At 42.5% G+C, this 26814-nt stretch overlaps 1 protein-coding gene across 3 annotated transcripts in view; it reads left to right on the forward strand.

Moving 5' to 3' along the window:
- GPR176 (G protein-coupled receptor 176) overlaps window positions 1–14660 on the forward strand; it is a 108791-nt gene extending 94131 nt beyond the window's left edge. For all 3 annotated transcript variants that reach the window (XM_070272174.1, XM_001503593.7, XM_070272173.1), the window contains 2 exons: window positions 6873–7125; window positions 11799–14660. In XM_070272174.1, the coding sequence (XP_070128275.1) occupies window positions 6881–7125; window positions 11799–12921 (1368 nt within the window). In that variant the 5' untranslated portion in view covers window positions 6873–6880 and the 3' untranslated portion in view covers window positions 12922–14660. The remainder of the gene's footprint in view (window positions 1–6872; window positions 7126–11798) is intronic.
- Window positions 14661–26814: the final 12154 nt, after the last annotated feature.

Below are 26814 nucleotides of genomic sequence, written 5' to 3' on the forward strand. Positions count from 1 at the left end.
TCTGTTCCACATAAAATATTTCTATTTCTCAGTGCCCTGTCCTACTTTTTTTCCCTCCCTTCTTCTCTTGTTTTCTCACTTTAAAAAATTATCACTCGTGTTCTTTCTTGCCTGTGTGAAGTTATATGTATATTACTAAGTGGACGACTAAATGAGATTGCTGACCTGTGCCCTGGGATCTGGAATCTGACCTAAATAGCGCTGCTGTGGAATTGTGTGAATGTGTGTGTGTGTGTGTGTGTATCTGTCTGTGTCTGTCCAAATGGCCTGTAAATACTATTTAGCAGTGTCTACTGTCCTAAAGATGATATCTGGCTTTCAACCTAAAATTATGAAACACATTAAAAAACAAGAAAAATAACCCACTGTCAAGAGACAAAGCAATCCAAGATCCAGACTCAGATATGACCCAGATATTGAAATTATCAGATAGAGAATTTAAAATAACTATGTGAATCCAAGATAGTCTCCCGATCTTGAGGCCAATTGACTAGAACCTTAGTTCCCCCGTGCCCTGTAACCCAACATATTCCCAGGTTCCAGGGGTTAGGACATGGACGTCCTTGTGGTGGGGAGCATTGTTCTGCTTCCCACACGTACTACATGTAATTAGAATCCTAGAAAGGGAAGAGAGAGAGAATGGGGCAGAAGACATATTTGAAGAGCTATTGGCCAGGAATTTTCCCAAAATAGTGAAAGATGTCAGATCTACATGCAGGAAGACCAGAGTACCCTAACCAGGCAAACACATACACACTCCTAGACAGATCATATGAACCTGCTAAAAACCCAAGAGAAAGAGAAAATCTTGAAGTAGAGGAAAAAAAGACATATACAGAAGAACAAAGGTACGAATTATAGCAGACATATTATCAGAAGGTATGCAATCCAGAGGATAATAAAGTGACATCTGGCAAGTACTAGGGGAAAAACCCTCTCAGACAGAAACTGGGATCTACATAAAGAAATGTAGATCTCCAGAAATGGTTAAAATGAAGATAAATATAAAAGACGTTTCCCCCTCTTATTTATTTATTTATTTGAAAGATTGGCACCTGAGCTAACATCTGTTGCCAAACTTCTCTTTTTTTCCTTCTCCCCAAAGCCCCCCAGTACATAGTTGTATATTCTAGTTGTAGGTCCTTCTTGCTCTGCTATGTGGGATGCCGCCTCAGCATGGCTTGATAAGTGTTGTTAGGTCCGTGCCCAGGATCCAAACCGGTGAAACCTTGGGCCACCAAAGTGGAGCAGGCAAACTTCACCACTCGGCCATGGGGCTGGCCCCTCCCCCCTTATTTTTAATTACTCTAAAAGTTAATTGACAGATGAAAATACAAATTGTAGCAATGTGTTTGGGGTTTATAGTTTATATGAAAGTAAAATATATGACAATGGACGTGCAAAGGTTAGGAAGGAAGAATTAGGAACATACTCTTCTAAGATTCTTATACTGCATGTAAAATTATAACAGTATTCAAAAGTAGACTGTGAGTAATTAAAGATTTAGGTAGTAAACATAGGGAAAGCACTAAAAAATTTGAAAAAGAAGTGTAAGTAATAAGCCAATAGTGGAGATAGAAAGGGATTCTAAAAAATACTCAATCCAAAATCAGGAAAAGAGGAACAGAGAACAGATAGGACAATAGGAAACAATTAGCAAGATGGTAGACTTTAATCCAATTATATCAATAATCACATTAAATGTAAATGATGTAAACATACCAATTAGAAGACTGAGATTGTCAGATCAGTTGAAAAAGCAAGAGCCAACTATATGCTGTCTATAAGAAAGCCACTTTAACTATAAAGACACAGATAGGCTAGGAGCCATTCCTGTTGTTATCTGGCAGATTAATTAAAAGCATTTCCTATTATTCTCTTTACATAATTCTTTTAACCAAAGAGATCCTGTTCTTAGTTACCTTTTTGGCTACAAACTGAAGCAAAGAAGAAATTTAAAATTCCGTTCTATACAACGTAGTTGTCTGTCCTTTGTTTCTTCTATTATGGGATCCATGTTACCTAACTTGCTTAGACTTTCCTCTTGCATCTCGTGGGGTTTGGTGAGTGTTAAAGTTCCTTTGTCTTTCCAACCCTTATTTGGCCTCCCTATTGGCACAGTCTTTCTTCTTAGGATTTTCCTTGTAATTTACTTCCTTGCCTTCAGTTTGTATTTGCTTTTTTCAAGTTTCAGTTTGTAAAATGTTCTGGATGGTCTGTTATCTTTCTGTAAAAGCATGGCCGTGAATCTTTTTACTGCTGTAAGTCTCTGGGGAAGCTGGTAGTTTTTAAAGGATAACATGTCTTGTTTTCCTGGGAGGACTCTTAAAGGCACACTGTTTTCTAAAGTTCTTTTGGAATATTTTTCATCTTGGTTATTAGTCTCTTTAACACACCAGGACTGTTGCTCTCAAAGATGTCAATCTTGTGAACTGGTTAAAAGGGACAGCCACAATCAAAATTTTGCAAAGGTAAAATTTAGTTGGAAAAAAAGTCACCTGGTCAGTTCCTCAGGGTCTGACAAGCGCTATCTGGGAGCTGTAGTTAATTCATGTATCTCTGTCTTCAACATCAGTTATCTTTGACTATCAAGTATACTGTGTAAAGAGAAATCTTTATTTGTATTTTAGATTAGGAGCAACGATAGGCTAACAGCAGTCCCGGGGGAGTAGATTTGTATGGGTGTCATCCTCCTCTACCCCTTATTCCCCTATTGGTTGTGTGTGATGTGAATGTGTACCAACTGTGTTGCTGTGCTCCCAGCTGTGGCACCGAATGTTGTCGTGGAATCCAGCATTAGAAAGTATAATGGGAATACATAGAAAGGAAGAATGGCTTCAGAGCTTGGATCCTCCTAAAGGGGATTAGGTGATTTCGAATGTGATCTCTAAAATAAAAAGTATCTGGAAGTTGAATACTGAATGTTATAGATAAAACATATACTGAGTTGTCCTTGGTATGCCTTGTAAAGCCGAGCAGAATCAAAAGTGCTAATGAGGTTAAATGATCAGATACTTAATTATCGTGCTTTGTTGTCCTGTGTATATTTGGTGCATGCATGTGCATGCATACTCTTGTGCATGCACAGACACACACACATTTTTTAACATGTGACCAATCAGATGTTGGGTATGGGTGCTCCTTTCCTGATATTTTGGTCTAATTCAGGTTTTTAGAGTCAAATGGGTCAGTTTTAAGTGAGGAGAGAGGGAGGTAGTTTAGAGAATGGAAAGGACATAGACTTCTTTAGCTTCAGCTTCTTAACAGCAAAAGAGGTTAGGTTCCAGATGCCACCTAGAGTCTTATAAATAAGTGGAGATAAAATGTGATTATAGTAGTCTCAGTTTTTTCAATAATAACTTACTGAAAAGGAATTTCCCCATCCACAAATATGGACATACTAATAAGATGTTCATTATATTGCCAACATGGCTTCTAAGATGGCGTATCTGGTACTTTCTTCTGCAGCCAGAATACTTTGAACTCACATTAATATCATAATATATATCCTGCTAAAGTATGGTTTTTTAAAAAACAACAAAAAATTATGTCTGACATAATAGGGAGGGAGACAGAAAGATAGGAGAGTGTGGTACAAGGGTAATGATAGAAATTAGTTTCAGCTAAGTTTCAAAAGAATCTGCTTTGTGCATGAGACCCTGGCCCACAGCCTGCCCTCTCCCTTGCAATGAATTCTCCTATTTGTTCTGTTACTTAAAATGTTTTATTCAGCATAACCTACCAAACTACGATGATTAACAGTGATGAGAGAGAAAGAAAATCGTGAGAGTCTTGATTTATAACAAAGAGGGATTGTTTTTGTGGGAAGTCCCCCAGTGGACTGGAGACACCCCTGATTTGACCACTGAAGATGCTGTGACAGGTACACTCTCTTAGTGGCAGATTTTTTAAGTGGGCTATTTCATTGTTAGATGGTTACCAGATTTTAAGTCCTGTATGTAAAACTTAAGTGGGGAAAGATACTTCAGTTAGATTCTGATCTGTGCTTCGGTGGAAAAAGGCCAGAAAAAAAATTCCCAAATCAATGGAGCTTCAAGTACATCACTGTCTGTCACCCTGGTGACAGGAAAGCTTGAGGGGCCTGAGGTTGCGGTATCAGTATAAACAGCTCTTACACTGAATAATGTGTGTATATATTCACACTGCTGGTTTCATCTTGTTGAGTCAGCATACTAAAGTACAGAGAGTTTGACAGAGAATTTCCTGGAAGCAGCTGGCCTGACTTACTTAAACACAGTAGCTGTTTTTTTCTACTTCGTCTGGCAGATAAGAGGTAGCTATGGAATACTGAGTTTGGAGAAAGACTCTTTTTTCCCTAAAGATTGGCCCTGAGCTAACATCCGTTGCTAATCTTCCTCTTCTTTTTTTTTCCTTCTCCCCAAATCCCCCCAGTACATAGTTATATATTCTAGTTGTAGGTCCTAGTTCTACTGTGTGGGACGTTGCCTCAGCATGGCCTGATGAGCCGTGCTACGTCTGTGCCCAGGATCCAAACTGGCAAAACCTTGGGCCGCTGAAGCTGAGCATGCGAACTTAACTGCATGGTCACTGGCCTGCCCCTGGGGAGAGACTCTTGACAGTAAGTTATGTCAACATCTGAGGTGTGGAGGCAGCTCCTTGGGGTGACTTTGGCTGCAGCCCTGAAGCCTGCTCTCCACTCCCCTGGCACCACTGCTCTCCTTCTGAGTGAGGGTGGCCTGTTGGCTCAGTTCATTGGAGGGCCGTCTCTGAGCATGTGCCCAGGAGGTAGCAGTGTGCTTGGGTCGTGACTGATTGGCCTCTGGAGCTGGCCTTCTCACCACGTAAAAGCTCCACCAGCAGAGTAGGCTGCCCTGCGTCCCTGGAGACTTGGGCCGTGTGACACTCTGGGGCAGGGCTCTAGACTCTGTCTGGAAGTGCTATTTCTGAAGCTTTAGTCTGGGGGCCAGCTGTATCTGGGGTGCTTGCTACAGATGCCGGTTCCCAGTTCCGTACCTAGTAACTGTGATTCAGGATGTCCAGTGCAGTGGTTCTGAGGCAGAGTGAGGTTTGGGAACTATGGCCTTAGAATATCCTTACCCCAGGCACTTTTGATTACTGTTTGTCCTCTTACTTTACAAATCCATTTATCTAAATATTTATTGAATGCTGTTCTGTGCCAGATACTGAGCTAGGCAGTGGAGTTGTAATAGTGAGCAAGATTGGCATGGTTTTTATCCTCATGAAATGGAGAGAAAGCAAGTGAAGAAATTAATAATATGATAAGAGCTATGAAGCCTGCAACAGGATATTATAATAGAGTATAAGGAGGGAGGAGCAGTGAGTATTTAAAATAAAAAGATACTTGGTCTGGCCTGGTGGCATAGTGGTTAAGTTTGCATGTTCCGCTTTGGTGGCCCTGGGTTCACAGGTTTGGATCCCAGGTGCAGACCTAGCACAGCTCATCAAGCCATGCTGTGGCAGCGTCCCACATACAAAACAGAGGAAGATTGGCACAGATGTTAGCTCAGGACCCATCTTCCTCACCAAAAAAAAAAAAGAAAAAAAAGATAGAAGAGGCCTCTCTGAGGAGGCAGCAGTTACACTAAAATCTGGATTAAAAGGAACCAGACCTATGAGGAGCATGTTAGGCAGTATAAAAAACTTGAGCAAAGGCACTGAGACAGGATCAACCTTGATGTGTTTCAAGAAGAGAACAAAAGGGCAGAGTGGTTGATGCCCAGCAGCCTGGGGAAGAGAGGAGTGAGACTAGGCAGGTGGGCTCCAGATTTTCTAGGCTCTCGAGGACTCAGCTGAGGTGTAGCAGATTGAGAGGGGGTGGGGTGCCAGACTTAGTTGGGAAATGGGAGTCTGGAGTTGAGAGGAGAGGCCTAGTTTGGGACGTGGATGTGGAAGTCATCAGCATTTCCACGGAGAGCCTCCTGAGTGGGTGATGAACATAGGGAAAGGCTGGAGAGAGAGGATAGGGGAGGGCCTAGGAAAGAAGACTGGGAGCAGCCAGGACGGGGGAGGTGGGAGGGTAGGAGGAAAACCGGGAAACCTTAGACCTGCAGGAGCCACAAGAGGAGAACGCTCAGCGAGAGGCAGTCCAATGTGCTGTTGCTGCTAAAGGTGCAGAACAGTGCGGTCCTGTACAGTAGCCACTAGTCGCCTCTGGCTACTGAGCACTTGCGCTGTGACTAGCGCAGACTGAAATGTGCTGTAAGTGTAAAGTAAAATGCACACCCTGCACACTTAAAACTAATACACTGTCATAGGTCAATTATAGCTCAATAAAAAAATGCATACCGGATTTCAAAGACTTAGTACAAAAGCAAGAATGAAAATATTTCATTAATACTTTTTAAAGTAATGATTATGTGTCAAAATGATAATATTTGGCATATATTGGGTTAAATAAAATTCACTATTAAAATTTTACCTGCTTCTTTTTACTTTTTAAAAATATGGCTACTAGAAAATTTTAAAGTGCATGTGTGGCTTGCGTCCTGTTTCTCTGGCAGAGTTTGGTGACGTGGAAGCATTTGCAAACTTGGTAAGAGTAGATTGCCTGAGAGTCAGTAATATCTAGCAAATTGTTTCTTCTCGGATGAGACTGAGTCATCATCATCATACTGTTATGCCTAAAATTAAGTAACAAAACTCACCACTAAAAATTCTTCTACTCTTTTTGATATGTACATAAGTGATTTACTAATTTCACATAAATTTACAATATAATATGTATTTAAATTAAATCCTTTGAAATCAACTCTCAAATATGATTTTTCAATCTTTTTCTAACCTATATTTTCTTTCTTTCCTTTTTTGTCTTTTTTCTTTTTATTTAAAAATTTATTTTTACTTTCTCTTATTTTTGCATATCTGGCCAGGAAACTTCATGGTGTTATGGTCAACTTGCCGCACAACCGTGTTCAAATCTGTCACCAACAGGTTCATTAAAAACCTGGCCTGCTCGGGGATTTGTGCCAGCCTGGTCTGCGTGCCCTTCGACATCGTCCTCAGCGCCAGTCCGCACTGCTGCTGGTGGATCCACACCATGCTCTTCTGCAAGGTCGTCAAGTTTTTGCACAAAGTCTTCTGCTCTGTGACTATCCTCAGCTTCCCTGCCATTGCCTTGGACAGGTAAGATCAGGGAGCCAGGGGAGCAATTTTTTTTTTTTAAGTATAGTGGAAAATTAGCATCATGTACCAAATGGTGAATAGTTAATGTTCCACACATTTCTCAGTCTGCATGTGGTCACTAGAGAATGTATGTCTGAAACAGATGCATCATAAAAGGTTGATTTAACAGGAGTCCGGGGATGGAAAACAGGACTGCTGAGAAAAGATGTGGCATTGCAGTTACATCATGAGGATGCTGGGGCTTCTGCTTGGTTGGAAGTGGTGGTATTTGCGTTGCCATTCGTAGTCGATTGCTCTTCTGATTGATAATCTGCAATTAGGGTTTTTTGATGTAGGATGAAAACATTTCTGGAAGAACAAGGGGGATGTTTCAGTGGTTATTTAACAAATGATTAGACAGTCCAGTTGGACTGGGCCAGATAACACAACAGTTCCTTTGGAGGATTTATTTCCAAGGCTTTATACTGTGCTGGTTGTTGTTTTCTTTCCCATCCTCTTTAAAAGGACATCCATTTGGGAATAACTCTTGTATCGGAGCTACTGCCATCATACATAATTCGATCAAATTGATCAAAGTTGAGTGTAAAGCTCTCAATAACCAAGAGCTTCCTCCGTTTTTCCCTTTGTTGTTAGCACTTCTTGAAGACAGTTTGAGATAATAATACATTTTAGAGAATAGAATTAAATAAGCAAACAAGAATTGAAAAGTATTTTGCATCCATGACTACTTTTGGTTTCAAGATTTTCGGAGAGGAACAGTTGCCCAAGAGAAAGTACTGGCTCCTCTGACGTTATACCCTCCGATAAATTTAACTACATTTTAGATGACTTTGGAATTTTTCAACTCTTCATCCACTCAGAACATAGTTAATACCTTAATGTCCTCAGAGGGTGTGGATTGCAGAGCTGCTCTCTGGAGTCTCGTCAGCCTCTCAGGCCCAGAACCCCGATTTCATTAGCTGCCTGGCGTTGTCTGCAGGGAGGGACACAGAGTCACCCAAAGCCCTCAGCGTACTAGCAGCAGTGATTGGCTTTGTGCTCAAGAGAGGGGTCTCTGGAGCCAGAAGTCTGACTTTAAGTCCTAACCTCCATTGCTTTCTTGCTGGGTGGCTTTGAGCAAAGTGGCTTACCCTTTCTGAGCCTAAGCTTCCTCACTGTTGTAATGACGAAGAATTGAATGAATTATTTATGGCCTGTGCTTAGAGAGGCCACCCCAGTATGTCTCTTTTTCTCTAGGTTCCCTTCTGATTGGCACATTCTTCTAGATATATTGTCTGTAATCATTTTACCAGCAGATCTTGCTGGGAGACACTCCAGCTCTTTGGAAGTTTCTCACTAGAAACTCACCTTACACAGGGGCTTATGAGGCAGGTGACATGGGCCAGGTTGAGGCTGTATGTCTGCATTCCTGTTCATGGTGGTCAGTCACTCAGCAGATGCAGCTAATAATTGCTTGGTGGGTATTAGACTGAGTGGGCAGGACTTTATATTTTCTTAAAGAGAAATCAGAAATCTAGAATTCTATCATTTAAAAATATTGGCAGTTAATTTTCATTCAAAAAAATATTATGTGGGGTGCTGGCCCAGTGGCACAGCAGTTAAGTTCGTGTGTTCTGCTTTGGCAGCCAGGGGTTCACCGGTTTGGATCCCGGTTGCGGACATGGCACTGCTTGGCAAGCCATGCTGTGGTAGGCGTCCCACGTATAAAGTAGAGGAAGGTGGGCACGGATGTTAGTTCAGGGCCAGTCTTCCTCAGCAAAAAAAGAGGAGGATTGGCAGCAGATGTTAGCTCAGGGCTAATCTTCCTAAAAACAAAAACATGTTATGTGGGCCGCTCAAATCCCTTCAGCAAGCTGAACGTGCCCCATGCAATGCCAGTTTTCCATGCCTGCTTTACAGTGACTTTGCGTGTCTCTTCATGCTCAACAAGAGGTCTTTGAACATCTGGAAAGTGCCACTGCACAGCATTGGAATGTAATAGTGACAAGTCAGAGTGAAAAGTCAATTTACATCCCCGCGGGTACCCTATGCATTTTGTGTTGAACCATTCTGCGTTCACTGCAGGTGTACTTCAGCGGCCCCTTGTACTGTCTGCTCAGTGAGGTCTTAAGTCTTCAGTCCACATTGTGGACTTTCTTTCCTGAAAGTTTTTTAAAAACAGTTTTATTGAGCTATAATTTACGTATCATAAAATACACCCATTTTAAGTGTACAAGTCTATGAATTTTAGTGTATTTATAGAATTGTGCGGCCATCACTACAAATTTTAGAATATTTCCGTTGCCCTAAAAATAAATTTCATGCTCATTTACAGTCACTCCCCATTCCTACTCCCAGACCCAGGCAACCACTGATCTCCTTTCTGTCTCTATGCATTTGCTTTCTTTTGGACATTTCATGTAAGTGGAATCATAGAACATGTGTTCTTTTGTCTGGCTTCTTTCACTCAGCATAGTGTTTTTGAGGTTCCTGCATGTTGTAGCATGCATCGGTACTGCACTCTTTTTTATTGCTGAAACTATTCTATTGTGTGGATACACCGCATTTTGCTTATCCATTTACTAGTTGATTGACATTTGGGTTGTTTCCACTTTTTGGCTATTGTGAATGATGCTGCTAGGAATCCTGAAGGTTTTTGAAGAATAGGATTCAACAAGAGTGGGAACACATTATTCTGAACAGTTTGCTGTTATATCTGGAAGCCATGCAATAATCCCTGGGGGATATTTCTGGGCCTTCGGTCTTAGACAAGAAAATATGCAAACAATAAGAAATTCTTATTTTCTTTCCAGCAGAAAATCTGGATTTTTTTTTGCCATCATTTAAAAAAAAGGTAAACAATTCCTTTTAGTAGAAAAAAAGGCTGGTAAATTCCTATTTTATTATTCAGCGATACAAATTACTTGCAGGCATAAGCAGATTTTGCATGAAGACAATCCTTTCTCTCACTTCTTTCTTGGATATTTATTTTATGCCACCGAGTCAGTAAGTTAATTGGGAGGCCACCTACACTTCCTGCATCATCTTCTAGAGGTTTATGCACTAACAAAATTATTTATAACGAGCCTATGTGCTTGTGTTGTGGCCTGTTTCCCAACATGTAATGGAAGCAGAAATGACTGGAAGCCTGTGTCTGCTACCTGTCAGTTAACAAATGGGTGTCTGAGACAGTGGATTCCTGTGTATTCATGTGTGGGTGCAGGGCATCACATTGAATTTACAGAGTCGTAATTAGAAAATGTGTCTATATTCAGAGAAAAAAAATTGAGAGCATACATAACTTACACATTTCTTTCTCTTTTTATCCCCTCTCAGAAAGAGATCTAGAACACATTTCACCGTGCTCCATCCATCTCTGATCATCCATGGTCATGTTGTGTTTGCATCGTATCTTCCTCAGCCTGGAACACTCTCCCCCAGCTTGTCCCCTGCCAGACTCCACCACAGTGCCACCTTCTCTTGACATTTTCCCAGGTGCTTCCTTTCCCGTACCTCCTGTGTACATACCTCCAGTAGACCCACCATCTGTCCGTTTATAATTGTTTGTTTGCATGCCTTTTTCCCCATTGAGTTTGGAAACACTTCTGTGTGTCTTTTCATCTTTGTGCCTGGCACAGTATCTGGCACATAGGCGGTGCTCAGAAGTCCTTGTGCCAGGAAGGTGTGCGTGTTCACCTGGCCCCATGAGTGAATGAATGTTAATAGGGTTGTAAGGTCCACTCCAGCATTGGCTCACTGCAGAGACCTGGGCTGAGCTAGTGTGAAGAAACTCATGGTATTTCTGACAGCGGCTGGCACCCCTTTCATGACAGATGTGGTTCTAGGGTCTGAAAAATTACTCAGTTCTCCCAAATTATTGATAACATTGAAACAAGGTGCTTTTGGTTTCTGAATAGGTGTTTACAGAATAAGCAAGTTAAAGCTTGACGGAAAAGAAGTCTCATCTGATTTTAACAAAAATCTAATCGTGTAGGCATTTTAGACCTATTAATTGCTCTTAGGGTTACTGAGCGATTATCATAGGTACAATGGCTTTTGAGCAGGCATAACTTTTGCCCGTTGAATTGATTTTGTGGAAGTCCTTGTCAGAGTCCATCTTTCATACTGGGTTCTTCTGCCCTGAGCAGCTGTAAATGCTAATGAGACCCAGTGCAGACATAAGGGTGCTTTGGAGATGTGTGCAGACCAATTTCTTTCTGTTACTGGCTTTGAAAATTACCCTAAAGCTTCTCAGCAAATGTAAATTTTTTTTTACAATTTACCATTTACCCTTAAATTGAAAAACAGAAGTCTTTACAGCAGACGGAGACATCCTTTATATTGAGGGCACTCTTTGAGATTTGATCCTAGCGGCAGTCATTATATAGCTAGCTGTGAAATGAAGTTATTTGCTTGTTTTCCTGATAGACAGTCTTGAGAGTCCCTTGAAGGCAGGGCTTTGCCCTCCCCATTTGGAAAGGTGCTCTTTTGGTCTAGTGATGCCTCTCATTGTAGAGCAAAGTCCTCAAAACCCAAGGCCTGGCTTCCTAAGTCCACCAGTGGTTCCTGCTGTCTCAGGAAGAACAAAAGAACTTGACCTTTTTTCCCCTCTCTCCCACTTGTGGTAGTATAGATTCCCCTAATTTAAAGCGTCTCTTTCCCTGTGAACTGAATTTTGCTTGTGCATTTTGCAGGTACTACTCAGTCCTCTATCCGCTGGAGAGAAAAATATCTGACGCCAAGTCCCGTGAACTGGTGATGTACATCTGGGCCCACGCAGTGGTGGCCAGCGTCCCTGTGTTTGCAATGACCAATGTGGCTGACATCTATGCCATGTCCACCTGCACCGAAGTCTGGAGCAACTCCCTGGGCCACCTGGTATACGTTCTGATCTATAACATCACCACGGTCATTGTGCCCGTGGCTGTGGTGTTCCTCTTCTTGATACTGATCCGACGGGCCCTGAGTGCCAGCCAGAAGAAGAAGGTCATCATAGCAGCGCTCCGGACCCCACAGAACACCATCTCTATCCCCTATGCCTCCCAGCGGGAGGCCGAGCTGCACGCCACCCTGCTCTCCATGGTGATGGTCTTCATCTTGTGTAGCGTGCCCTATGCCACCCTGGTCGTCTACCAGACTGTGCTCAATGTCCCTGACACTTCCATCTTCTTGCTACTCACTGCCATTTGGCTGCCCAAAGTCTCTCTGCTGGCAAACCCTGTGCTCTTTCTTACTGTGAACAAATCTGTCCGCAAGTGCTTGGTAGGGACCTTGGTACAACTGCACCACCGGTACAGTCGCCGCAATGTGGTTAGTACAGGGGGCGGAATGGCTGATGCCAGCCTGGAGCCCAGCATGCGCTCGGGCAGCCAGCTCCTGGAGATGTTCCACATTGGGCAGCAGCAGATCTTTAAGCCCACGGAGGATGAGGAAGAGAGCGAAGCCAAGTACACTGGCTCAGCTGACCTCCAGGCCAAGGAGATACTTACTGGCTGCCTGGAGGGAGAGCAGGGGCCACAGTTCGCTCCCCCTGCCCCACCCCCGGGCACAGTGGACTCTGTATCCCAGGTGGCAGCAGCAGCCTCTGTGGAACCTGAGACATTCCCTGAAAAGTATTCCCTACAATTTGGCTTTGGGCCTTTTGAGTTGCCTCCTCAGTGGCTCTCAGAGACCCGAAACAGTAAGAAGCGGCTGCTTCCCCCCTTGGGTAACACCCCAGAGGAGCTGATCCAGACAAAGATGCCCAAGGTAGGCAGGGTGGAGCGAAAGATGAGCAGAAACAATAAAGTGAGCATTTTCCCAAAGGTGGATTCCTAGCAAGGATTGTAAATCCCTGGATGCAACAGGGAGCTTCCACGTTCCTGCCCTCCCTGAGTTGGCCCTGTGCTTTCCGTGATGTCATTGCAACCCAGTCTGGGTTGACTCCTCCTGTATGGGCCAGATGCTGTTGAGTGAGAGGGAAATCTATGTAAAATCAAATGTCCTCTTTATTGAGGGAGTATATACATTTATCTCAGTGGCCCATGTCCTTAGTAAAGTCCACATTCCTTTGTGGAGACGAAAGCTGGGCAGTGTGGCACGGGTCTCGGGGTGGGTCCTCCGTGTGCATTTTCTGAGGACTCCTTAGTCCCCTGGGCCCAGCAGAGAATACAAGGAGAGAAAACCATCCATGAGCTTCAAGGGAGCAGGGCACTGAAGGGGAGCCCAGGGTAACTGGGGAACAGCGTGGCCACAAAGGAAATGCCTATGTGATTGACTTAAACGTGACAAATGCTAAAAATTTTTTATATTGATCTCTCTCTTCAGAGAAGACAGGGACTTGGCATTGACATCTTTCCTCTGGAAGGCCCAGTCATATGCTTCACAGTTTCTCCCCAAAAAATGCAAAGTTAGTAGAAACTGGGTCCTCTGGAAACATCCAGCTAAAAATACTTGATTAGGAAAGGTAATTCTGCCCAAAAGAGTGGGAAAAGTCAGACAAAGATGTCTCCCTTCTGGGGACTCCAGAACTCAGGTGTGGCCAGTCTCATTTTCAGTCTGTTTGTACAACTGTGGTCCCCCCTTCGTTTTGGACACAATGGAGGAACAGAATAGGGAGAAAGGATGAATCATTGTAAAATGCCGAGAAAACCCCTAGTCCAGGTGAGCTCTCCACTCCCTCTTTCCCAGTGAAGTTTCAGCAGGAGCCAAACTGGACGGAAGAGGGAGGACCGTGTCCTCGACTGCTTACACCCTGGGGCTCTCGCAGGCAGTGTGAGTCCACTTCCCATGGATTTCACCAGGCTGAATTCAAACCACAGATGACACTTCACTCTTACTGAGGGCAACTCAAGTGCCAGCTCTGCTCCTCTCTCCGGGGCATTTTGTTCTTGTTAAAACACGTAGGGGAGCCAGTCCAGTGCCTTGAGCAAGCTTGAAGGGGAGTGGACATTCTCACTGGCACACTCCTGCATCCCACAGGCAGTGGTCCTCACACATCTCCTGTTCCCACACTGGCCCCTGTCCCTCGGAGGAACTCAGACTGCGTGCAGGGAGTGTCCTTTTCCTTTCCTCTCCTGGGTGTGCTGTCTCTTGATTCCAGAATATGAACCCAAAGACCCTTCCCCTGCAGAGGGAGCGTCTTCCTCTTTGTGCTTTGTTTCCTCACAGCACTGTGTGCTCACAGCAGGAACCGGACCTGCGCCCCACCCGGCGCCCTGCCCCCCGGCCCTCCGTGCATGCCATCTGTAGGTCCTTGCCCTGAGAGTTAACGTGTGGCCCTTCAAGCTTATGTTTCAGAAGCTTCACAATTGTTACAGCTTTCATCAAGAGGAATCATAATCTGTCAGAAAATCTCGTCCACTTTAGGAGAATCTGTCAAGTGTAGCCACTTTGGTGTCGTTCTGATAATATATATGTCCAACTTCATAAATTCCGGGCAGAATTTGGCAGGTATTTCTCGTGTAGGTTTGAAGCAGTTGCTTGACTTCTAACAGGTCGTTGCCAGGTGTATTTATATAATCTTTGAAGAATTACATTTTAATAAAAAATTGAAAAGCAGTTTCTGAACTCAAAAAGAGTTGCGTGATCTGTGTTTTTTTGTTTCTTCTTTTCCCTCTCAAGTGGTGTACTATCTGAACCTCTCTCTTCCTACATGATCTCAAATGAAAGGTGTTCATTTTTTCCCGTAAGTGCAGATGCAGAGCGTTGCAAGGAGCATTTTCTTGTGTTGTTGCGACTTAAAAAATGGATTCCCAAAGCAGAAAATGCAGTGGTGGAATAAATGTCACGCACATGGGTTCCAAAGTGAATTGGTGGCTGGACTGCTCAAACCTCTGGGTGGAGCTACCCAGGGAAGAGGGGAGTGAAGCTGTCATCACCCCTCACGTGGGAGGGTGGAGAACACATGGGTAGGGCCGTGGGCTTTGAGGTCAGATGGCCCATGTTGGAGTCCCTGCTCTACCACAGACCAGCCTCATGACGTTGAGCAGGCGCGGTAACCTCCATGTACCTTGGTTTCCTCTCTGTAAAATGGGGAGATGATAACTGTGTCAGAAGCTTCTGTTGCCCCAGCTTACACACTTCGCCTCTGATGTTAGCCATGTCTGCAGTGGGCCATTGCTGGCGGCATCCACTCACTTCCTTGAGAGCAGTCAGGCCTGGCTTATCTGCCTTCTGTCCTGGGAGAGCTCTCCAGCTCGGGGGTAACCCTTAACCAGGGCGGCACGGGGACCAGTAGACAAATCCCCCTGCCTCTGTCCCGCTGGACAATTGTGGGAGGCTTCTTTCCACACCTCAGGAGGTCAGGCAGGATCAAGTCCCTGTTACCCACCACAGTGTCTAAATAAGGCATCTTTTCGTTGACCTTTCCTCCTCCTTCCCTGTCAGGCTTTCTCTGTCCCTCACTCATGCCCTCAAGGACCACCTACCCAAAGCACCACCTCACAAAGCCCATGTCTCAAGTCCTATTTTCAGAGGAATCCAAGAGAGGCCGTAATATTCCTCATGGGCCCGTTGTGAGGATTAAATCGGATGACCTGTTTAACTTGAGGCCCGGCACAGAGTAAAGCCGGATCAGTGCAGTGCTTACATGCTACCTTACAAAAGTGCTTGAGGGGCTTATTTGGAATTTTTTTCAGAAAACCATATTAAACTGGTGTTTTCACCAGTTTCCCCAGTAATAATATTCATAATGATATACTTTGAGGTAGTACACACTGCCAAGGTCCTCTTTGAATTCCTGCAGTAAATATAGCTGTGTAAACCAGCATCTTCAACTTTACTGTAAACCTATAAGCCAGATTCTGAATATGAATGAACTTAATTTACTATATTGATGAAGAGTACAGTGGAGTCTATAGAATAACTAAGGGCACATAGACACATCCACAGTGACTCCATCCATAGAAAAGGAGCTGGAAGTTCATCGCTTGGTGTGCTGAATTAACATCTGGAGCTCAAGCGTAAGTCTGATTTGGCTGGAGAGAATACCTGTGGCTCCATCGCAGATCTGAGCCCCTGCATCCGGATGGGGTGGCTTGGCCTGTGCACAGCTGCTGCCGCACGCCAGAGCTAAGATGATCAGGGAAAAAGCTCATTTTAGGCTGAATTTTGGTGGAGGGGAAGGGTTAATGCTTTCATATCATGTCTAACAACGTAACAACATACAATGTAAGTTACAACATTCAATGTAAATAACATCATAGCAAAGTGATTAACTTTCCCCAAATAGTTGGAAACATTCAGCAGGTTTATATCACAACCAATTGTGCTATATTAGAGTTCGGTAGCCAAAAGAAAAATAAATTACAGTTAATGACCTGAGAATATGTGAATAAAACAGGAAGTGAAATCAGTACTAACGCCCAGGGTGGCGTTAAAAGCCTTTTTGTGTGAGCGCAAGGCTTTTAAAATAAATTGAAATGATCTAAGATTCCCCATACATGAGATTTCAGAAGCTGAAATATCACCCTTTCTCTTAGCCTCACATTCAACTAGTGTTTTTCTCCATTTGTGTCAAGGGAATACGTTAGTTAATACGCAGAATAAAGGCCTGGAAACCTTCATAGAACTGAAACTATAATCTCCAGCCTTGTTTTACGTGAACCTCTCAGGCTGTTTATGTTCTGGGGACTTGGAAGCTACTTATTTTCAAACTTAAATGAGTGAATGGTGAATGAATGAATCAACAAGAGATACAGCACCTGGAGAAGCGGCTAAATTTCTATTGCATGTGAGCTAGTCAAGATTTGCTGTCAGTAGAGTTATTGCTGGTTCTTATTGATTTCCTTGGAATGACTCCCACAGGGTTCAAGACATCAAATGCAAGGACTTTGATCTACCTCTCTCTTCAAACACCTAAGCTTTGCTGTAATTCACGAGAGGGAGTGGAAGTTCTAAACCTGGAAGGGAAGTTCAATCCTGAGAAACACACTTCCAGGCGTGTGTGTTGGGTGTGAAGATTAATCCTTTTTTAGCTGCATTGATCAGAATTTAGTGGTTAAATCTCTTTCTGCCCCTCTTAAATTTCCTTCTATATGCTTATTCATTGCAGTCCATATACAAAATGTAACATACACACAAAGGAGGTACTAGAATGAGATGTGGTGTACCTTTTAAGGCAACAGGTGAGAAAATACAACACAGATGGGATAATGCTTTTGAAATATTAACCATCTTTCCTGATGCAACTAATTTCTCTTCTCTCCTTTGCCTTGTTCTCGGGGAAGGGGAGAAGGCGTTCATTGCCTCAAAGGAAAGCAGCCTGTGAGTCTCTTTCCAGTTTTTGGGTATCAAAGCCTGGCTTTTGGGAGAACAAAGGGGACTCTTGGGGTTAATCTAGTGAATGTATGGTAATGATGGTCAAGAACTGGGGGATGCTACCGGCAGCTAGTGGGTAGAGGCCAGGGATGCAGCTAATGCCCTACAATGCACAGGACAGCCCCCCACAACAAGGGCTTATCTGGTCTGAAATATCAATAGTACCAAGCTTGAGAAACCTTGGGTTAGCCAAAGGTTTGAGGCAGTTTGAGGAGGCGGGGACCATCTCCCCTCAGTATAAAAAGTTTTCCTGGAGTTGAGGATAGTCAAGATAAGAGAAGCCAGGGGTAAGTGATAAGAATATAGACATCTGTACCTTCTGGATAAAGAGGCCCTAATGCTACTCCCAGGCAAAGCCCCAGGGATGCAGCAAAACAAAGAAAGATTTGTGCAGTTGCAAAGGGAAGCTGTGTATGCTCCCCAGGTTGTGGATCCCCACTGTAGAGTCTGTTAGTGAGTCCAGGCAGCCAGGATGTCGCAGACAGACTCAAAGATATTTACCTGGGTGTCTGGAAAGAAAGAGAAAGCTTCAAAGGCAAAGGTGCAGGTGGACAGGGAAGATGGATCACTGGACCAAATGGAGTAAGGGGTGACCCGTGGGCGATGACGCTGAGGACAGATGTCGTTTTCACGTGCATGCCCCCACATTATACACCATGATGTAATGTGAGAGGCGAGGAAACTTGGAATGTCTGAGATTATTTCTCTTATCCCGGGATCTCAAAATGAAAATTAAGCTATAGCAAAAAAAAAATATATATGTATATATATTTCTTCACACTGTTTTTGGACTGAAGCAATTAGGTTTTATTCAAACCTTGAAGGGGGAATTAGGCTTTAAATCCCCTTCCAACTCTGAAATTTTATACTTACGTAGCCTTTTATTATTCTACATATGAATACATGTTTATAAAAAATCTTTTATGGTATATTTTGACTTTCCTCTACAAAAATTCTCAATTCCATTGCATTTTCTCCTTTATAGATTTCATGGAGAAAATTTGGTATAAAGAGGTTTTTCTATCTAAGGTCCATATAGAATTAAATTCTGGCCTTCTGCCTCTGGAGTGTTTCTCTCAGAGGAAAAATCTAAGTGCATGATTATTTAAAAGGCAAAGGTAAGAGGTAGTCTTCTCTTCCCAAACCCAGCTCTTGAAAGGTAAGACTAGGACTCTAGCCAGTTTTAAATCAAGATGAAATAATGGCTACAGATCTGGAGAAACTGAGAAAATGGAAACTTCGTTGAAAATGCAAACATACCTAAAGTTTTGATCAAGTTTTCTACTAGTTTACTGAGAGTTGATTTTGAGAAAGAAAGGCTAATAGATTGTGTCACTGTGAAGGCTATTCTGAGCATACCAGAGTGCTTTTATATGAACCCAAGACATAAGCTGTAGCAGATGCATTACTCACCTCCTAAACATCCATCTCTATTCCTTCCTCCTCACATAATCCAGCCCACCCCAGCTCCAGGGGTAGATCTCGATTAGAGGAAACTAATCAGTGCATAGTATTCCCCTGGTGACTCTTACTGATCTGGGGGTGGGTATGTCCTCTGAGTTGACCTATCAGATTGAAGAAAGGATTTATATTCCATGAATTGTTCATGAGTGCACTAGTCCTGCTAGATATGAGCAAGGAAGCATCCAGACTGGAATTCTTCTAATGACCCCTTTATGATTGTAAAACAAGACGCTCAATAGGATTTGCCTGACGTCCTGGAATTGTGGCTGAAGTCCCAAAGCTGAGGACAACAGGTGCTAAAATTCCCACTTGTATATGATTAACTAAGAGGCAGCAGAATGAGCTCTGCTGCCCCAACCCTCTCCCCTGTCCCCCATACACACCCAGGCTATACATAGAAAAAAGAAGAAATTTAAACAGAGATGTCTAGATCATAAGACATCTGCTTGGTGCAAAATGCAAGCCTGACCTTCTTATCCCCAGTTGGATATCTGCTTGGGAGGTGGACTTGCTGATCTGCGCTCTGTGAATTTTGAGGTGCAGGAAAGGAATTGGAGAGAGATGGAAGGGCAAAGAGAGGAGGCATTCTGCACACCTGCCTTTTGGCATGGTGAGAATGGGTGATTTTTCTCAAATGTCAAGTAGTCATCACAGCAGCTTGACGTGAAAGCCGGCCACTGGCCAGTCTGGGAGGAGGCTGTAGGTGGATGCTGAGGAGAATTGAAAGTGGTTTCACCGGCGCCGTATCTTGCACCAGAGAAGTGTACAGTGAAGGTCACATGCCAGGCCTCTGGAGATCCCCTACCGGTACCCAATGAGAGGACAGTGGCTGCACTAGTCAAGTACAAGATATTTCCTCCTATCCTCCATCCTTCATCCCAACTTCATGGAGGCAGCAGGGAGACCCGTAAGAGGAAATGGTGAGATACAGGTGGAAAAGATACTTGTCCTTTCCATGTTCAGTTCCTTGGGCTACAAGTCAAACCTGAGTAGGCAGAAGGGAAGAACATCAAATTAGGAATCATGGTAAAGTTTTAAACTGGTCTAGACTCTTCAATATCTGAAGGTGACCAGAGAATGATAGGATCTGCCTGGGCTACAGTTAAGGAAAAGAAAGGAAGTTTCCATGGATTAAGTTCCCCTGCTAAGTTCCGAGTCTGCAGTGAATCACAACCACCATGAAGGAAACCAGCCTTGGAATGAAGGTGGCAAGGAAGAAAGCAGAATAGAGAGACAGGGTGACATGTTCTTGATGATGTCACTGAGTGGCTAAATCATATGCCCCCATCTGTGAACTCCTAGTTATGTGAGATAATAAATTTCCACGTGTGGGTGCCAGTTTGATTCAGAGTTTTGTGTTTTCCTCTTGGAAGCCCCCTTATTGACACATGAGCTAATTTATTATTTGCAGAGAAGAATACGTAGAAAAGTGTTCCTGTTTAGGGGTATAATCTCAATACAATAATCTTCTCAGATTAATCTAATGTTTTCCTGCCTGGATCTACTTCTTTTTGCTGTATTTGAAGTTTTATATTAACTTAATGAAGAAAACTCCATGAAAGGATCTTTGGTGATTCCTGATAAAGAGATGGCTGGTTGGTTGTACGTATCTAATTTTATTCCCTCCTGAAATCCCACTAAAACTCCACTTAAGGGACTAAAAAGAAAAGTCATAAATCCATAAGTATGCAAGGAAGAGGAGACAAGGCATTCTGGTTGTAGGTGAGCCTACAACAGCAACAAATTCTAGAAGCTGGAGAGCAGATGGGCAGGGGTAACTGATTTCACAAGTTCCAGAAATTCCCAAGAGCCTTTTTTTTGTCCTTTGAATCTTTCTTTTTAAGAGCATGTAGTTTTTTTTTTACCTGAAGAAGATTTGCCCTGAACTAACATTTGTGTTAGTCTTCCTCTATCTTGTTTGTGGGTCGCCACCACAGTGTGCCACCAATGAGTGGTATAGGTCTGTGCCCAGGGAATGGAACCCGGGCCACCAAAGTGGAGTGTGCCAAACTTAACCCCCAGGTCACGGGACTGGCCCTGTAAGAGCATGTAATATTTTTTACTATCCTCCTGAGGATATTAAGAATAATTGTTTTCTATGTGTTTGTCTTGGTGTCTACCTTTCATGCTAGAGGTTTTCCTGTGATACCTAGTAGTTCTTTGTTAAAGTATTGGCTGCTCCGAGTACCTTTAGAACTGGAGATAAGGTGGGGAGGTTGACAGCTGTTTGAAAAGTAATTAGGGCCCCAGCTAGATCTGCTCTCTTCATCCACACTCCTGGGTCTGCTGCCCCTCTTCAATCCACATTCCCACCACCCTGCATCTCCTAGTCTTCTTCCCACTCTTCACTAGCAGAACCCTGGCCATTAGGCCTTTACCTGCCAAGGAGGAGATTGGAAGCATATTTTCTGAGGAATCTGAGCAGCCCAAGAAGACTTAAAGGTACTGACAATAGATGTTTCCCAACAAACAGCCCAGCCAGATCACTGAAAAGCTATACACCAGCATGTTCCCTCCACCGCCCCCACCCCCAGCCCTTAACCATGAGCAGACAGGCAAGGATTACTAGCAGTCAGAGGAGAGCATCTGCCATAAAAGGCAGACGCCAAAACAAACTCACAGGGAAAAAGAAACTTGGAAGTAACGAGAATATGCTGGAGGAAGAAGAAAGCTTAACAAACTCTATCCTTAATACCCTCAGAGACATATAAAAAGATACTGTGTGCCCTTAAGGGAACATTCAAAGGAAAAAAGAGAGCTCTTGGGATTTACAAACTTGACTGAAAAACAAAAAGCTCAATAGAAGTTGAGTTGAGAAAATATCCCAGATTTCATTGCAAAAAGATAAAGAGAAAAAGAAAAAGACAAAAGACAAGAAAATTGGAGAGGGAGTCTAGGAGGTCCAACATCCAAATCACAGGAATTCCAGAAAGAAGGAAGAAACAAAATGGAGAGGAGGAAGCCATTAATGAAATCATTCAAGAAAACATCCTAGAACTGAAGAATGAACATTTTCATCTTGAAAGGGACCACTGAGTATCAACAAAATCGATGAAAATAGGCCTGTATCATTGTAAAATTTCAAAACACCAGGGACAAAGGGAAGATTCTACCATCTTTCAGAGAGAAAAAACAGGTCATATACTAAGGATGAGGAATCAGAGTGGCCTTGAACTTCTCAATAACACTAGAATTTGTAAGATAACAGAACAATGCCTTTAATATTCTGAAGGAAAATTATTTCCAACCTAGAATTCTATACCCAGCCAAACTATTAGTCATATGTGAGGATAGAATAAAGACATTTTCAAACATGCAATTCTCAGAAAACTTCTCTCTCACATGCTTTTCCTGAATGCCACCAGAGGATATCCTCTGAAACAAAAAGAAGAGGAAATGAAGGAGTGGACACAGAGTATGTGACATGGGAGAGTGGCAGAGGGAATCCAGTGTCATGGTGAAGGGAAATCTAAGGATTTCAGCTCTACCAGGTGTGGAGGTTAACAGTCTATACTGGAGACATGTATGCTGAAGGCTGTCATTTCTTCTCCCATTATATTGCCTTTGTAATCTGATGAAGCTCCCGGATGTTGTGCTTCAACAAAATGAGGGTGTAAACCATGAAAGAGTAAGATGTGAAGTCCAAGACACAGGGAACTCACTTAGGATATAGGCCAAGGAAACTCCTAGGATAAGAGCAGAAGGAAATCCCAGGATGGTGTGCAGCAGGGCTGACAGCAACCAGTCCAGAGAGAAGGAGAATGGAATTCTTTAGGAGGGATGTCTCCAAGAAAAGAATGTAACGGATAGGTCACTTGTTGCTATTGACCTGGTGCAGAGAGGCCTTTGGGAGGTGTGGGAAGAATTAGCACTGGGTACGAGGAGAACTAAATGAAGGAAACAATAAGGCAATTATTAACTTCAGGAAAAGCGAAAGGTAAGAGAGGAAATATAATTAATAATAGACAAATTTTTAGTAGTGAATAATATTTGCATGGGCATATTAACGTAAACACTGAATGTTGATTTAATCAAAAATTATAATGATATGGGGAAGGTAGAGGAGGAGAAGTAGAGGGGATGATTGTGCAAGAGAGCAAAACCCTCATCTATCACAAGACGCAATCACACTACGTCCGAAGTGGATGATGCAAAGGAGAGTGGAATAGACATATTATTAAGAAATATGGGGATGTGTGAATGCCAGAAGAGCCAGCTAAAACTGTTGCAGGTTCTTGTCTCTGGGACTGTTTTTGTTTGTTTATTTTGCTTTAAGCCTTTTTGTTATATTTTAAAACAATCTATATGTATAGATAAAAATCAAATTTAAAAAGTTTTTGGATGGTGCAATGTACCATCAGACTGAGCAAGAGAAAAGATAAGAAACCATATGCATCATTAAAGGGAATTGAGAAAATAAGGCTATTTAGGCTTTCAGGGTCAAAGTAAGCCATGGCTTTTTGCTGATATGCTCAAGTGATGTCAGTTTACTCAGATAATTTCTTTGGTTTGGCTGTATGCACCAGGCAATTGTAGGCTGTTCTGAATTCTATTTTTTCCCCATATCTTCTCAATAATGAAGAGCAAATATTTCATCCTTCTTTTTTGTGTATTTATTAAAGCAATTTAAAGAATTATCGCTACTTTTCAAGAGAATTTAAATAATGCTAGCTTGCTTCAGAAATTAATTTAAAGCCCACATAACATTTTAAATAAATATGTATAAAAATATTGAGTTTAATGAATTATACTATTCTGGAATTTGTTTATTTATTTATGAGTTATATTCCCATGCACTTAAAAACATGTCTAGGGGCTGGCCCGGTGGTGCATCGGTTAAGTGCACGCATTCAGCTTTGGCAGTCCGATGTTCACTGATTTGGATCCCGGGTGCAGACATGGCACTGCTTGGCAAGCCATGCTGTAGTAGGCATCCCACAAATAAAAAAAGTAGAGGAAGATGGGCACGGATGTTAGCTTAGGGCCAGTCTTCCTCAGCAAAAAGAGGAGGATTGGCAGCAGATGTTAGCTCAGGGCTAATCTTCCTCAAAAAAAAAAAAAAGCATATCTAAAGTGAATGCAATACAAGTACCTTTGCATTAACTACTTCAAGTCATTAGAATATTATTTAGGAGATCTTAATTAATCTTAATTTATAATACTCTCTGCCTTAAAGTTTATTCCCTTGGTAGCATTTGGTTTCTCCTTGCCTGCTTTGTATTTACATACGATGTTCCACTGGAGGATGTTAAAGCGCAGCCCACAGACTTTCTGTAGGAAATGTTGTGATCTCTATTTTGCAGATGGGGAAACTAGAGGCACAGATGGCCATGTCATTAGCCCTAAGAGATGAAGCAAGTCAGAGCAGAGCTAAAAACAGTACAGAAGGCATTAAGGCCCAATTCTTCCACTGCACCCTCCAAAGCACTGATGATCATTATCATCTATCGTTATTATGACTATTTTTTGAACACCCACTTGGCATATATTATTAAACTGTACTGGGGACTGGATTAAAATCCTTACTGCCTGGCAGCTGTTTCTCTCAATGTTATGTCCCGCATTTCCTTTTGCTTCATGATTTTCCCTAGTTCGTTGTAGAGGCATTCAGTTCAGAGAAAATGTTAAGAAATCCTAATGGAAGCCAAGATTGAGGTCACTCGGCTGAGAGTACTCACCGGCGTCATCTTCTGCCTCATGTCCTCCTTGTTAGCTCTGCACCGCGTTTACCCTGAGTTTAATTTAAGAGTCATCGCCATCAAATCACTCTCGCCCATTGCCCACGCTCCCACAGGGGCACTTGATACTCTTCCCTGTAAGTATACGAAATGTCAACAAGATTCACTCATTCGTAAGAGTAAATATTGCATTTAATACACAGTATTATAATGGAGCATAGAGTGTTCAAGATGTGGTCCCTGCCCTCCAGACAGCTTCAGGGAGAAAAAAACCCACAGGAGACAGAGAGCAGTAAATGATCAGGAACTGACAAGAAAGGCTGAAGGAAAGAAGGGACAAGCATGTTTCATTGAGAGCGTGCATCTTCCTCAATGATTTTGTTTGATGAATGGCAAGGGTTTTCCTTTAAATCTAGGAAAGTTCTTTCTCCACAAAACACCTATTTACTTCATGTAGTCATAGCACTTAGAATTTGGAACATCTTAGCCTAGTTATGCACCACCTGTGCAATTTAATATGAAGAAATTGAAGCCCAAGAGATTAAGTGATTTTTTTTCAAGACCTTGAGCCAGAACTCATGATCTTAAAAAATGCCTAATCCATAAGCAAGATGTGGGGAGTGGAAACCAGGGCTTTTAAATGTCTTTTTCTTGATGAAATTTAAATAATTCAGTAGATTGAGGTTGAGAAGATGAAAAAATATTTTCTTAACCCCAGGAAGGTCTTCCATTTTCATCCTGCTGGTTATTGTGAATAGATAGGTAACTACTACATAGTTAGCAGTCAGAAATCTCCCTTACTCCTGACACCTGCTATCTAAAAGGACTGGAGGTGGCGAGCTGGAGGAGATTCGTGCTGCCATCCAGCTCCTGCCTGTGTCAGGACTCTGAGCGACCACGCGTGATTAGAGAAAGTCCGAAAAGCTCACTTGCCCAGGAAGAGCTTGCTAGAGGATTTGATGCAGTGTAAGTGACCAATGAAAGGCAGATGAATGCATGAATGCAAGCGTGCCACCTGAATACAAAATTCCCATAAATTTGGGCCAAGGTAATGCTCTTTAGATTCATAACGAAAAATAGTTGGCAATTTTCACACAAATATCAGGTCATCTGTAGTAAAATGTAATCGAACCTGATAATTCACCTGGTTTTCATTCTCCAGCATAGACTGGAAGACCGCTTTTATCTGAAACGAAAGTACTCATTTTAGTAACAATTGCAGTGAAACATTCAATATAGAATCTTAAGAACATTTAAATTTCTCTGTTTCTACAAAGTAAGGAAAAGTGCTCAGGAGTTATCCTCCCATTGTTTAATAGATGGGCTGGTGAGTTGAAGCCTGGAGAAGTGAAGAGGCTTGTCCTTCTAGAATGAACAATAGAGGGGGATGTGAACCCAAATCTCATAAAATCTAAACCAATTTTCAATTCGTTCTATTGTGTCCTGCTGTGAAAAATAGGGCACACCTATTGTGGGTTTGCTTTGTTTAATTCTTTGTAGATTGCAGAGGACAAAACAGATGGATGTTACTATTGCCCAGATGTTTCTAAACAGGCATTCTTGTTGCCCAGCCTGTTGAGCATTGCCTTTTACACTGATACGAATATTCTTGCAATTCAGGCTGGCACAAATGAGCAGGTTGTTTCCAAAGAGAGCCAAGGCTGCTTAGACCGGATGATCACAGAGTCTCAGAGCGAAAAGCAAGCTCAGAAACCTTTATCCAGCCCTTTTTTTTACTGGATGAAGAAGCAGGTTGAGAGAGGTTAAGAGCCCAGGCCCAGGTCAGCTTTTTACAGAGACCAAATGAGAAACCAGGGATGCCTAATCGAAAACAGTTTTGTGTGTCAATGTATGAGCGACATAACACATTTTCAGCCTAATAAGAACATAATTCCAGTTTGTCTGTTATGATAAAATGAAGGGAAGATAAACCAGCTTCTGTTAAATAAGGAGTTTGGATGATCAAATAAGAAAAAGATTTAAACAAGAAAGCCAACAGTCATCAAAATGATGACTAGTTCCTAGGCTAATAAACACATTGTATGTTCAGATAGAAACACTACTTTGAATCTGAACTAAGAAAAAAGATGTGTAAGAAGTAAGTGAGATGCTCAGAAGGCCAGGCTGGCAGCCTGACTGCTGACTGCTGAATGACCCCCAGTGGTTATTTTCCTATTTCTTCTTTATCGTTGGGATGTTAACTCTGAGAAAAATAATTTCTCTACGTTACTGCTTAAGACCCTTTAAGTTGGGTTTGAGTACATTTCTA

Source organism: Equus caballus, chromosome 1 (genome assembly GCF_041296265.1).
Source record: "Equus caballus isolate H_3958 breed thoroughbred chromosome 1, TB-T2T, whole genome shotgun sequence".
NCBI lineage: Eukaryota > Metazoa > Chordata > Mammalia > Perissodactyla > Equidae > Equus > Equus caballus.